Source organism: Macaca nemestrina, chromosome 3 (genome assembly GCF_043159975.1).
Source record: "Macaca nemestrina isolate mMacNem1 chromosome 3, mMacNem.hap1, whole genome shotgun sequence".
NCBI classification, from domain to species: domain Eukaryota; kingdom Metazoa; phylum Chordata; class Mammalia; order Primates; family Cercopithecidae; genus Macaca; species Macaca nemestrina.
The window spans coordinates 13,035,902-13,051,029 of record NC_092127.1 but is presented as its reverse complement, the minus strand read 5'-3'; the positions used below and the strand labels follow the sequence as shown (position 1 = coordinate 13,051,029).

Genomic DNA, 15,128 nt, shown 5'->3' with positions numbered 1-15,128 from the left:
ATGTATATTATTTGCTATACAGATGTAAGTTATTACTATCTGTATAAATTCTCAGGATTCTAGGTATTCTCCACAATACTGTCTGTTCTGTGTAGATAACTACACTATGTGGCCTGAACATATGCCACTATTATGATTTTGACCAGTTTGTCCTCTAAGAAGACATTCATTTACACAGATTGGATAAAATCTTTGATTAGGTGAAATACTGCAATGCCAGTAATCCTTTGCTCAATATATACCTATTTTAAGAGAGAATTCTGCAGTGTCTTCATAAGCTACAATTTTTCTATCTTTTAAGATGTCTACGGAATGTGTGTTAAGAACTAGCACTACAGAAGACATATAAAGTGGTTTTAAAAAGAAGCAATTTTTAATAAACTTATAAAATTACTTATTTTTTATATTTGTATAATTTATAATTTGATTATTTAAGCTCTCTAATAATGTAGATGGTAGGAAGGTGTACCTAAGATTTTAGATCTAGTAGGCAGTCACATATGTGTGAGTTTAGGAGAGCCATTGAAAAGTCATGAACATTTAAGCTGTAATTAGAGTCTTGGACGTTGATGAGATTACTTGATGAGCACTCTAAATGAAACGAGAAAATGTCTAAGAATAGAAACCCGGGGCACAGGAACATCTATGAGGGGGGAAGAGGCAAAGGTACTAGTGAATATGTCTGGGAAGAAGCATAACAATGATGGAGCATCAGGAGGGGAGACTGTCAAGGGGTGCCAGAGAAAGAGAGGAGAGCTTCAAACAGGTGTATGTGGTCACAGGGCCACATGTCTCTGGGAAATCAAATATAACAGGAATTGACAGGAGATAACCAGCACCTGGTGTGGTTCCAAGGGCTGTGGCAGGGCAGGGGCTGTAGGAAGGAAGCAGCAGTAGATATGGGGGACAAGAAGTACTCCATGTGACTAGAGGGAAAGGGCTCAAGTGGCTCAGACCAGCAGAAACAATTGTGCTTATACACACAGTGTTTGTAATCTGATATGGTTTGGATGTGTTTCTCCTCCAAATCTCATGTTGAAATGTGATTCCCAATCTTAGAGGTGGGACTTGGCGGGAGACGAATGGGTCATGGGACCAGATCCCTCATGAATGGCTTAGCACCATCTCCTTGGTAAGAAGTGAGATTTTGCTGTTAGTTCATGCCAGAGCTGGTTGTTTAAAGGAGTCTGGGACCTCTCCCCTCCCTCTCTTGCTCACACTCTGGCCATGTGACACACCAGCACCTCCTTCCACCAAGATTGCAAGCTTCCTGGGACATCACCAGAAGGTGAGCAAATGCCAGCGTCATGCTTCCTATACCTGCAGAACCATAAGCCAATTAAGCCTATTTTCTTTATAAATTACCCAGTCTTGGGTATTCCTTTATAGCAATGCATAAACAAATAAGTAAGCACTGCAGGATTTGGCATTGTCTCCAGTGAAACCAGGCAGGACAGAGCCTGATAGTGAAGGTAAGGCACTATTTGAGATAACTAACAGCCATTGTAGAAGATTTTATGTTTTCCCACCCCTAACCCTTGGTAGCATCATTCCTGCTCCCACTGATGGCTGCCCTTCCAAATTCTGCCCCAGCCTGTTTTCCAAATGGTAGACAGATTGCAGTGAGCAGTATCAGTGATCATGGAGAGACCTCATCCACGCCTAGGTAGATAATGTTCACAAATCAGGATCCACCCATGGGTACCAAGCATGAATTCAGGAACAGCAGCTTTGAAGAACATTCTGGTGAGATGAAGAATAGCTAATTCACATTAAGAAAGCGTCTTCCTGGAAAACTAAGTGTGCCTCTATGCTTTCAAAGGCTACAAGAAATGTGTTTTTGAATATACTGACTAAAAGAATAAGGAGGCAGGTAAAACAGCACTAAAACCAAATCACTGTTTAGAGAACTGTCTTTTCCTCTAAGGTGAAGACTTTTACAAGTGATAAAATGGAAGTACAGTTGGAGAGAAAAATTGTATTGCCATTTAACTACTTAAAGGAAATAAAGGAAATCAAAACATAAAATAAAGGAATAAAAATCAAAATCTTAATAACTGATGTCTCATTTCTCTTTTATGTGTCTAAGAGGCAATTGGCAGGCTGAATTCAGTTAATTTTATCAAAAGGAACAGAGACTGAAAAATTAAAGTCAAAAAAATTTTTTCTTCTCTTGAAACACATCCTCTATCCCCAAATTTTGACCTGCTACTTGACACCAGTGTGAAAAAATTTTAAGAGTCCAGAGAAAGATACCTTTGATAATATTAAAAGTAGAAAGAGTCTTGATAATTGAGTTTTATTTATCTATCAACTTCAGGAAAATTAGTAATATCTACTGGGAGTATGCTGTCTGGGTATGTATTAAGATGTAATTATACCTATACTAGCTCTTGTCACACACTAAAGAGGCCTCTTCAATTTTTCAGATTCTTTCTGTACTGGTCTCGTGTGTATATATTGATTGACTTACTGTTATCGTGTATAAATGATTACAGTTTCGACTGCCTTTTCAATAAATATAGTAAATTCTATTTTCTTGTTTACAGACCCCTTCGTTAATTTTTACATAGCTATATTTAATCCCTATGTTACTAAGGATTTCCATAAGCATTTTTTCCTAATTAGATACTATATGCTTCAAAAATATACATTTTTGAACTGACAAAATAATAATTAGAAGTGTATTATAAACGCGCATGTCCCCCTCCCAAAATAAATACATATCATTTTTCAAATCACTGGCAACTTCCCTACTCCACTAAATATGTAAGAATAAACAAGAGTTTACTTAGTCTTGAGAAACAGACATTAATCAGAGTCCTGGATCTTCAATTTACTACTTCCGAGACTTGGAAAAATTAGCCAACTTCCCCAAGCCTCCATTTCATTACCTATAAAATAGGGATAATGATAATGGTGATTTCAGTGTAGTGTTTGGATTTCTCTTCCTCCTCTTCTTCTTCTTGTTTTTTATCATCATTCACATCAGCCAAGATTTAAATTTTTGTTAAAGAAACTCCAAATTTTAAAATTTCTATTTAAAATCTTTTCCTTGTTTAGTTTTCAATAACTATTTGTTGAGTACCTACATGATATCAAGCTCCTTGCTAGAATCTCAGGATAACAGTCATCAGTAATGACCTTGCCTCTATGCGGCTGATCAGAAACCTAACAGTGAGGGCCGGCTGTGGTGACTCACACCTGTAATCCCAGCACTTTGGGAGGCCGAGGTGGGCAGATCACTTGAGGTCAGGACTTCAAGACCAGCCTTGCCAACATGGTGAAACCCCGTTTCTACTAAAAATACAAAGATTAGCCAGGTGGGGTGGCAGATGCCTGTAATCCCAGCTACTTGGGAGGCTGAGGCAGGAGAATCTCTTGAACCTGAGAGGCAGAGGTTGCAGTGAGCCCAGATTGTGCCACTGCACCTGCACTCCAGCCTGGGCAACAGAGGCGGACTCCCTCTCCAAAAAAAGAGAAAAAAGAAAAAGAAAAAAGGAAAAAAAAAAAAAAAGAAATCTCATGGTGAGGGTGAATGAGAAAATACATATACACAGAAAGAGATACTATGGTAGAATTTCTGAAATACCAAATAGCTTACCATAAACACTGGAGTTTAATTCCCTTATGCGATTTGTTCTTGCCATTAAATAATGATCTGAACTAACACAGTAACTAGAATTTTCTCTCAAAAGAGTTTAGATCTAGCTAAACATATCAATGTTTGAAACAGTAAGTAGATTATTTTAAGAAAACATGAATCATGATACTATTGTCAGACTATTTTGTGCTTTATTGTGTATATAATAGTATTTTCTGTTCTACATTTAAGTTCATAGAGCATAAACTTTATGTATTATGTTCAGCACTAGCTAATAACTCCAAGTATGTATGTTTATTTAGTAAATACTGATTGATGATGTATTTAACTGATGATATAATCTATTATAATTTGATATTTTGAAAACTATAATTTTTCTAAAACAGTTTTATAAAATAAAGTGAATTGTTCTGGAACAATAAATGATATTAACTTGTGTCCAATGTAGGACACAAAAAAAGTTGTAATAATACAATTCATTATGGAGTCTGATGTATACTTTAGGCATATAATACCAGCTGCTGGTTTTGGAGAAGATCAAAAGGACATATAAAAAACAGTAATTAAGCAAGGCTGGCAACTGGAAAAAACATCTGACTGTATATTCTGTAAAACTATAATAAACAAGAGGAAATGGAAAGTGTTTCCAACTGAGAAGTTCCCGGTTGTAATCTACTGGCATTCTTTAATAGGAATATTTAATAGTCAGTTCTCACCAACAAGAATGGACATCAAATAAAGCCACATTTTGAAACAATAGGTTGTTTACAGCAGCATAACAACAGCTGTAAAGCAACAATTCCTACTTGTACTTATCTTGCAGGCTATTCAAGAAAAAGGGGTAGAACTTCCTTACTGAGAAGATCTTGAGTTATAATTTAGTACTAAATTCTAAGCAATGTTTGTGTGGATACAAATATGACACAAAAAATGCCTTCCTCTAAAACACCATTATATCCTAAATATAACCAGCTTCTCTTCAGAACAAATCTCACTACCATATTTAATTTAAATATAAATATTCTAAACTTTAGTCCATTAAGTACATATATATGTACCCCCTGAAGAATATGATTAATAACTGTGAAATCAGATTTTAAAACTACACAACATTTAAAGAAATAATCCCCCAAAATGGGAAAAAGTCTTAGCATTTTGACTTAGCATTGCAACCACATGGCTAGCTATAAAAGGCCTGTGGAACTTAAATTGGGTTTGGGAAAGAATATGGAATAACAGATAGCCTAACAGATTTAAATCTGTTACTGAATTAATTTTAACATATTGTTATGCATAAAAAGTATACACAGTACCACAATTAAAATAAAAACCTCAATTGAAGAGTTTTAGAAATACTGAACAAAATATGTGAATCTCATTGTACCTTGGATTGGAAAAAAGAGGTGTTTTTCACAGATGCATTAATTATGTTCTTAAGGCAAATGTTATTCTTAAAGAAACTTCTGATAACTGGTACTGGTATAGAGTTCTTTTTCCACATCAGGATAAAACCTGATTTCTAACAACTGTGCTTGCCAAATATTAACTTGCTAAAGATACAATACAAATCACGTTCCACTTGCTGAATGCATAGGAATGTAATAAATTAATTTTCCAGACTGCTGCAGTATTCTGTTTAATTGATGGAAGAAATATCTCTGACTGCAGTGCAAAATAATGCCTCTAATTTCATTATATAGTTGCATATTTTACTTAGGTTTAAGTATTTTTTGTTGTAAAATTTTATGAAACATCCAACTTAAATATAATCAAGCATGTCTTTCCTAATATACATGCTCATATTATTGCTTTATAAAATAATGAAAATGAAGTAGCTGCTTGTTTTCAAGATGGCAATGTAGAATTTAAAATAATGCTGCCTCTATATATCAGAATTAGCTCACAGCGACCTAGCTTCCAAACTAAACTGGCTTCTTTAGTCTGGCACTAATGAACACAGCAAAGAACTTCTAGTTTCTTGAGCTTGGTTTAACCCCACCATTTTCAAGGAGACTCCAGAGATTGAGTTGTTTTTCTTTATTCTTTCCTAGATTTAGTAAAATATATAAGGTAAATACTAATATTCAAGTAACTTTTTAATCCAAATGTGTGCCTCAAAAGCAGATGACTTTCCTCTGCTTTCATCACCAAATAATTTATCCCCTGCAAAATTCATTTTCTACTTTTTGGTTGTATCTCTTAAATATACAACTTCTCATAAGAAAATATACTCAAAGTGTATGTTTATGAAAGAGGTGGAAAAGACATCCAATCTACTTAACTTTTCAAAGCCACTTAGATATTTGTGTGGAGAACTTTGAAGCAGTTTTTATCGATTAGTACACTTTGGAATGCACAGTGCATATGTTTTTACTTTTCAATGAACAGCTGGCTTCCTCACACACTCTGATAACCTCCCCTTCACTGAGCCCCATAAAAAGAAAAAACATTTCTATGAAGTATCTATAAAAAAACATGAGTTTACCATTACCTAAGGTACACTGTCCTTACAATTTATATCATTCCAATTGGTGACTTTGCTACAAAATGTGCCTGGAACTCTTTTAACAAAATGAAAATTCTTTTTTTTTTTAACCTTAAGAATATATAGCAATAAGAAATTTCCTTTTATATTTGAAGGAAATCATCACACACTCCCATTCATATTACATTGATAATGCAATAAATTGAATAAACTCAGGAAAAGGTTCTACTTAAGTACATGTTTGCAGAACTTGGAATATTAGTAACTATGTGGGAACACTGCCTTCTTGCTTTCAGAAATTTTAGGCCTCGACCTCCCTTGGTTTGTAAACATCCCGGATATGCATTTCCATAAGCCTTTGTACTTTTCTTGCACAACACTTAAACTACTTTTAATTACTTGATAAATGTTGATTTCCTTTGCTAATTTGTTAGCTCTATTAGGGCAAGATCTATACATCATTATACACCTACACTTCATGCATAGTATGCTTTTAGTACCTAGTATGAAGCACCACATAATGGGTGTACAGTATGCACTTGCCTAACTGAATTTAAATTAAAACTATTTGCCAGGTGCAGTGGCTCACGCCTGTAATCCCAGCACATTGGGTGGCCGAGATGAGTGGATCACTTGAGGTTAGGAGTTTGTGACCAGCCTGTCCAACATGGTGAAATTCTATCTCTATTAAAATACAAAATTATCTGGGCATGGTGGTGGGTGCCTGTAATCACAGCTACTTGGGAGGCCGAGGCAGGAGAATCGCTTGAACCCAGGAGGTGGAAGTTGCAGTAAGCCAAGATCACGCCATTACACTCTAGCCTGGGTGACAAGAGCAAGATTCCATCTCAAAAAAAAAAAAAAAAAAAAAATTATCCCTTACACTATAAACAAAAATATAAGTGAATCCTTTGGACAGGAAAAGGGCATGATAATACAAATACAGCGAGGGAAATGCAGGGCACAGTCAATGATGAATGTTAACTTTCCCTTGGTACTGATGTTTGCTCTTCTCTTCTGACACATGAATGCCCTAAGAATTAATAAGCACACCAGGCTTTAAATGACATTTATCAGAATGATGCTTCCTCCCAAATCTATATTTAAAGACCCAATCCTTCTTCTAAAATTTTAGAATTATACATCAAAACTTCTGGTATCTCCACCTAAACACTATTCACCATTCAGGCTCTTTCAAATCAGTATATTCAAAATTTGACCTTTGACCCCAAATTTGTTTCTTTTTATTCACCTATTCATTTTATTCACTTCTAAGTGTTTGCTATGTGCCAACTAGTGTGCTATTGTTCAGTGTAATAAGCAAACACAATCTTTGCTTTCATGGAGTCTACAACCTATGGAATAAGGCTGGGTGCAGTGGCTCACACCTGTAATCCCAGCACTTTGGGAGGCAGAGGTGGGCGGATCACCTGAGGTCAGGAGTTCTAGACCAGCCTGGCTAACATGGTGAAACCCCATCTCTACTACAAATACAAAGAACTAGCCAGGTGTGGTGGTGCATACCTGTAATCCCAGCTATTTGAGGGCTGAGGCAAGAGAATCACTTGAACCCAGGAGGCAGAGGTTGCAGTGAGCAGAGATCGTGCCACTGCACTCCAGCCTGGGCGACAAGAGTGAGACTCCATCTAAAGAAAAAAAAAACAAAACCAGAAAACAAAAAAAAAAACCACCTAGGGAATAAAACAAAGATAAAACAATCTGAGAGACAGGGTAACGATGCTAAGAGACAGCAACAATGGATACCGTGGAAGCACACGACAGAGTGTTCTGGAAGTAACAGCAACGATGGATGCTGTGGAAGCACATGACAGAATGTCCTGGAAGTTACATTTACGTTTAGGCCTAAGGATGAGTAGAAATTAACTAGATACATTGAGATATGGGATCAAGTGTAGGGAGATGTTTCAAACACAGAGTACAGCATTACAATGCTGGAGGTGACAGATATTGACATAACCCCAAAAGTGAAAAGAATTTGGGTCTTAGTGGTAAGTAGTTTTTGCGGGGAAAAGCATTGACATTTGAGGCTGGACATTTAAGTAGCATCCAGATCACTGAGGGCCCAGGAAATTAAGTTTAAGGGATTTTAAGAGTTTCATTCAAAACACTAACAACTTAGAACATTTGTACCAATCAATCTGACCAGATGCTGGCCTGAGCAACCCAATCAGAAAAGACAAGCTTATCACAACACTAGTTGAATGCTGGCTCCATCCCAATAAGGCAATGTTATCGAGGAGTTTTTAGCAGTATCTGACCTAGCGGTAAGAAAAAAAAATAGGTGGGAACTGAACAATGAGATCACTTGGACTCGGGAAGGGGAACATCACACACCGGGGCCTATCATGGGAAGGGGGGAGGGGGGAGGGATTGCACTGGGAGTTATACCTGATGTAAATGACGAGTTGATGGGTGCTGACAAGTTGATGGGTGCAGCACAGCAACATGGCACAAGTATACATATGTAACAAACCTGCACGTTATGCATATGTACCCTAGAACTTAAAGTATAATAATAAAAAATAATTAAAAAAAAAAAAGGAAAAAAAAAATCACTGCTAAAAAGTGGCAAATGGATTGGAGGAAAGGAAGAATGGAGGTAGGAGGCCAGTTATTAGGCTTGTCCAAGAGGAGTGGTCTAGGTGAGGGGTAAATGTGGCCTAGATCAGAGTGGGATTAGCAGCACGGAGACACTGGATGGGTCCTAGAGATGTTTGCAAGGTAGATCGAATAGCAATTAGTTTTGGTGAAAGGGAGAATAACTTGGCTTGACCAACTGGCTGAATGATGATGTCATTTACTAAGACCGAGAATACTGGAAAAAGAAGAGGATTCACTTACTTGCTTATTTGTACAAGGTGGTGGGGAACAGGTTGTAACTGTTAAGTGAGACAGACCGACCGGTCTGAGGGAAAGCCAAGGCACAAGGTTGAGTGGACAGTGGAGAAATCAGCAGAGAAGCCTGAAATGGAGGGAAAGTTTTGGGGAAAAGTAAAAAAAAAAAAAAAAATTAGATGAGAAAACACAAGGAGAGTTACAGTCTGGAGAGAAGGTGTCTTAGGTCAGAATTCTCAGGAGAAATAGCATAGTTTTGATGAACTACACATTTTTAATTCTCAAAATCCTCAAATCTTTAAAAAATTAAAATGACACAATAAAAATTATTGCTACATAAATTTTAAAATATGACTGATTACAGATCAGAATGTATAAATATTGTGATTATTGCAAGTATATAGCCTACCAAAAGGATAGAAAAAAACTAAAAAAAAAAATCAACCAATGACAAAAAGCAGAAAAACTTCAGAAATTTCATAGGCAAATTCTGATTTTTCACACAAGCAGATGATGGGGAAGAAGCTGAGAAAATGCATATCAACATTATAAATTATTATAAAAATAAGCCTAAATTCTGCAAAGCTGGGAGGTGAAAGAGATGAAATACAGCAAGAAATGATTCCATGTGATCTAAAGTAGACAATTTTCTTATAGCAAATATTTGACGTTTAAGTACTGAGTATACTGGGTAAAATTATTTCATCTATATGCAGCTTACATTTAACACTAAATGCTCATCTTACCCCTGGCCCCTTGCTATTTTATTTTATTTTATTTATTTTATTTTAATTTGAGGCAGGGTCTGGTTCTGTCACCCAGGCTGGAGTGCAGTGGTGCGATCTCTACTCACTGCAGCCTCTGCCGTCCAGGCTCCACCAATCCTCCCACCTCAGCCACCTCCCGAGTAGCTGGGATTACAGGTGCACAACACCAGGCCTAGCTAATTTTTATACTTATTTGGAGTGACAGGGTTTCACTATGTTGCCCAGGCTGGTCTCCATTTCCCAAGTTCAAGAGAACTGCCTGTCTTGGCATCCTAAAGTGCGAGGATTACAGGTGTAAGCCACCGGGCCCAGCCAAGCCTTGCAATTTCTAAAGCCTAAACCTCTCCAACACCTCCCTCTTGATAGAGTAATTTTTATGCTACTGAGCATACACACCTCCTCCTGAATAAATACTTTCACTCCAATACCCATTGGGTGAATGTGACACCTAATTAGACCAACGCAGATAATGAATATGCAATGGTCGCAGAAAAACCACTAATGGTTAATGGAAGACTAAATTTACTTACTTTGCTTACTAACAATATACTGATTTTCTGTTTTCCAAGTTTACATTTTACCTAAGGTATGCTTAGGTATCTATTTGGCCCACAGGTAAATTATGCATTTATTTGGTCGACCAATAGTAAGAAAAATGTAGTGTTGGCTTTTGCTCATATTAACTAATGAATGAGAGAATAAAGAAGAATTTTCTCCCTTATCTGTAAAAGAAACAGATATATAGTAATACATATTTATTATTATATATAATGATATATTATGTATACTATAATATATATTATATATTATATATACTATATATACTATGTATAGTAATATATAATATATATTATATTATATATTTATATATAATTATATGTATAATTATATAATATATAGTATTATATATTTATTATAATATATAATTATATGTTATATATTATATTATATACTATATAATTATATTATATACTATATAACTATATATACTATATATTATATAATATACTGTAATATATAATTATATATTATATTATATGTATGTATATATACATATATGTTATATATGTATGTATATATTACATATATATGTATGTATATATAATATTACATATATTATATATGTATGTATATATATTACATATATATAATATATAATATATAATATACTGTAATATATAATTATATATGTTATTATATATTATAGTATATAATAATATATGTTACTATATTACTATATATGTTTCTTTTACAGATAAGGGAGAAAAGATATATGTATGTATATTTGTATATACATATACATATGTCTATGTATATATAAACTTTTATTTTAGGTTTGAGGGTACATGTGAAGGTTTGTTACACAAGTAAACTCATGTCATGGGGGGATGTTGCATAGATTATTTCATCACCCAGGAACTAAGCCCAGTACCCAATAGTTATCTTTTCTGTTCCTCTCCAGAAACAGATATTTTTTAAAAGATGAAGCTAAATTGATAGCATAAACTTTTGTTTGGCAAAAAGACTCATTATCTGAAAATTATACAAGTGTGTTAATCAGCTATTTTATTATTATTCATCTTCAAGGCAGCAGTTTTAAAGCCTGGTTTAAAGGGAAAATGCTAGGGGTCAGGGAATCAACACCCCAAAACTGTGGGGGAAAATGCTGTGGATATGTCTATATTTTCATTTGTTCTCATGAAAGGGTCCACAGGTTTTATGTGGTACTAAAAGAGATTTGTGCACTGATTCTGTGGCAGGCACTGGATAAGTAGTGAACAGACCTGTTTTTGCCTTTGTAGAGGAGGGAGACATTAATCATGTAATAACGACTACATAATTATAAACTATGCGATTACAGGCCGTAATAAATACCATTTTAAAAGTACGGGAAACTATAAAGCATTTACTACAAATATTGGGTCTAATCTAAATAGGTCAGAAAGTCTTGCCTGAGGCCTTGCGGAAGCCACTGGACACCCAAGTTGAGATCTGAAGAACTAGCACCTCAGGAAAGAGGAGACAAGAAGGCCAGGTTAACTTAATGGTGTGTGTGCCAAGGCCCAGGAGCAGAGGAAACACGATGATGCCCAGGAATTGGAGAAAGCCTAGAGCACTGGAAGCACAGGATCAAGAATCATTACATTAGATGATGCTGAAGAGGGGCTATAGGGTAGAGATTGCAGGTTGTAATAAAGATGGGGTCTTTAAAATCCCGCATGTTCTCATTTATGTGGGAGCTAAACGAGTGGATCTCATGGAGGTAGAGAGAAGAATACTGATTATCAGAGGCTGGGAAGGGGAAGAGTAGGGAGGATGGAGAGAGGATGGTTAAGGGGTACAAAAGCACAGTTAAATAGCAGGAATAAGTTTTAGTATTCAACAGTACATCAGGAAAATTGTAGTGAACAGCAATATATAGTATATTTTTTAAAAAGCTGCAAGAGAAGAATTGTAGACTTCTCAACAGAAAGAAAAGATCAATGTTTGAGATGATGGATATCCCAATTACCCTGACTTGATCATTACACATTTTGTACAGGTATCAACACATCACACATGACCCCAAAATATGTATAACTATGATATATCAAGAAATAAAACCTTTAAAAAAGATTTTTGTATTATTTTATGAGCAAAGAGAAATCACTGAAAGGCCTTCATGCTGGAGACTGACATCAGATCTGTGGGGTTTTTTTTTGTGTATTTGAAACAGGGTCATGCTCTGTCAACCAGGCTGGGAGTGCAGTGGTACAATCGTAACTCACTGCAGCCCTGAACTCCCGGGCTCAAGCAATCCTCCTCCCTCTGCTGCCTCAGCAGCTGAGACCACAGGCATGAGCCACCATGCCAAGCCATACATTTGGATCTATGTTTTTAAAAAATATGCTTGAAAGTAATTTATAGAAAAGATTTTGAAGAAAGGAAGAGGAAAGAGGAAGAGCAGAGAGAAGGCTATGTCCTTAGTTGGAAAGAGTATCCAAAGCATCTTGGTTTACTATTTGATTTAAATCAAATACCATATTAGGAATATAATCTAGAATACATCATATTGCTTAACTGGATTATTTTAAAATATAAATTAATAGCATTCTAAAAATTGTATATTTCAATTCCTAAATCATCCATATTTATTTTCTCTAACTTTAAAAGAAAATGATATTTTTGTCAAGAGATTCAGTATACCAAAATTCCTCTTAAGGGGTTTGGCTTGAAGATAAAAACAACATTTTAGTTATTAATATGTTTTAAAAATGAATATTACCTTTCAGAGAATATCTGCTTGGCCTAAGTATTTCTATTTAATTTATTTTAAAGTATGCAGTTCTAAAATTTAGAGGATTTTAAAGAATCCTGTTTGATTTCAGGGTTATGATAAAACAAGAATATACCAATAGAACTTGTTAAAGGAGTATTAACTTATTTAGAATAGTAAATACAAAACTATAATGTTTTATTGTTTATTTTATTGTTGTTTGATAAAGATTCAGGGAGGATAAATGAACTAAGGATAACTTTTGCTATGCCCCATAGCACAATTATATATTAGTCTATTAAAAATATTAAAATTTTGTCCACCACTGAAATATTATCATGTTCCCACAACTGTACATTTTTCTGGTAAAGTTTCTAAATGCATGACTATATTTAGAGTCATACTGTTTTCCTTGGTAACACATGTTGGAATGACCCCTACATTATTTTGCTGTGCTTTTAGGAAATAATCAGAATGAACTTCATCTGGCTAAGCTTAACTAACTATGATACTAATAGAAATGATAGAAGGCCCCAAAGCATCACCTTTTAATTTTTTTAACCTTTAGAGTTGAGGCAGAGGCAAGCTGAATAGAAAATTTAGTTTTATAATTTATTTTTTGTGTCTTCTTGCAAGTCTTAATCTAAAATGGCTTGTTTCTTTATCAAGTGGCTGAGCAATATAAAGAAACTCAATTTTTGGAAAAAAAAAAAGCAATTAATTTCGGTTGTATAATAAGACACTGTCTCCAAACTCAGAGGCCAAATGATCATAACAGTAAAAATTATAGAAATATTCAACTAGCTGAAAAAACGTAGCTCATGGAATTGAGATAGTAATCTTAACTCTGATTTCTATTAATATTATATTGAAATAAGAGTAGGTTTTATTAGTGAAAACCATGTAGATCAGCTTAAGCTTGCATAAAATTAAAATGTTAATTTTCTGTCATACCACATCATAAAATCAAATATAACACCACATCTTTCAAACAATTTCATTTTTCATTCTCCAGGTCAAAGAACAGTTCTGAATTTAGCCAGATTTACGTGTGTGAGTCTAACTTGAAAAACAGCTTAGAAAGGCCATTAGGACAACCACAGTTTTGTCTTTCGGGAAAAGTTTGCTTCAGCCCAACCCACAGGACTGGATTTCTCCAAACATTTCTGTGCAGAGGCCAGAGGTGCACACGATTTCAAACAACACTCTCACGGTTATCGCCAGCACATACGCGTGTTCCACAGCCAGCCTCCTCTACCACATAAGACCCACAAAGTGGGTTTATGTGTCTGTTCTGAAAATCCCTGATCCAAAGCCAACCTTAAGAGACATTTCCTGGTTATCAGAAGCTTACCATTTAATGAGATAAACTTCCCAGTTTATTCAAAACATCTGAGATCTGGTGTCAGAGTTATTTCCTTTGCTTTCGTCAGGAAGACAATCAATTTGTTCAGTGAGATGGCTTATTTCAATACTATACCACTGTTTCACAGAACACACGCATTTAATTTTACACTTTGAATGCATACTTTGCACTGTTATCTCCACCATCCGAAAACTTACCCATTTAAAAGTATTTTATTGCCAAATGAAAATGTTTATTCTTAAAGATCAACACACACACACATACATACATGTACACACATACATTGCATATTTATTGTTTTCTTCGTGAGGCTTTGACTCCATTATGTGAAGAGTTTGCCAAGCAATAAAGCATCAATTACTTTCTTTGTGACATTGTATTGTCAAAAACACAAAATACTAAAAAATTGACTTCATTCCCCCAAAGAAAATATAGGAGACCCTGAGTTGAACCAAGTTACTTTAAAGCAACCAGAAGTTTAAGCACATCATCCCTAAAGTGAAAGGTTCTGATTGAAGGGGCTGTCACGGGTAGCAGGAATGGGCAATACCCACCGTCTTGCTGAGGTAGCTCGTGCTGGTGTTCATGCACTGTAGCCCCTCACTGTTGCAGCAACCCCCACATCTGTAGACGGACACACATGGAGGTTTAAAGAAGGTGTTTGTTGCGACTCCAAACTCCTTCCCCACATCTATACACACCTCCCGTGGCATGCATTGAGTCTTTCTCCACTCATTATCAATACCTGTCAAGTCATAGGGAAATCAGTAAGTTTTATGGAAACCACCAAGATA

At 35.4% G+C, this 15,128-nt stretch overlaps 1 protein-coding gene across 1 annotated transcript in view; it reads right to left on the bottom strand.

Moving 5' to 3' along the window:
* LOC105466632 (vascular endothelial growth factor C) overlaps positions 1-15,128 on the bottom strand; it is a 121,747-nt gene that overhangs the window by 24,154 nt on the left and 82,465 nt on the right. The window contains exon 3 of the mRNA XM_011715697.3: positions 14,889-15,079. Coding sequence (XP_011713999.2) covers positions 14,889-15,079 — 191 coding nt within the window. The remainder of the gene's footprint in view (positions 1-14,888; positions 15,080-15,128) is intronic.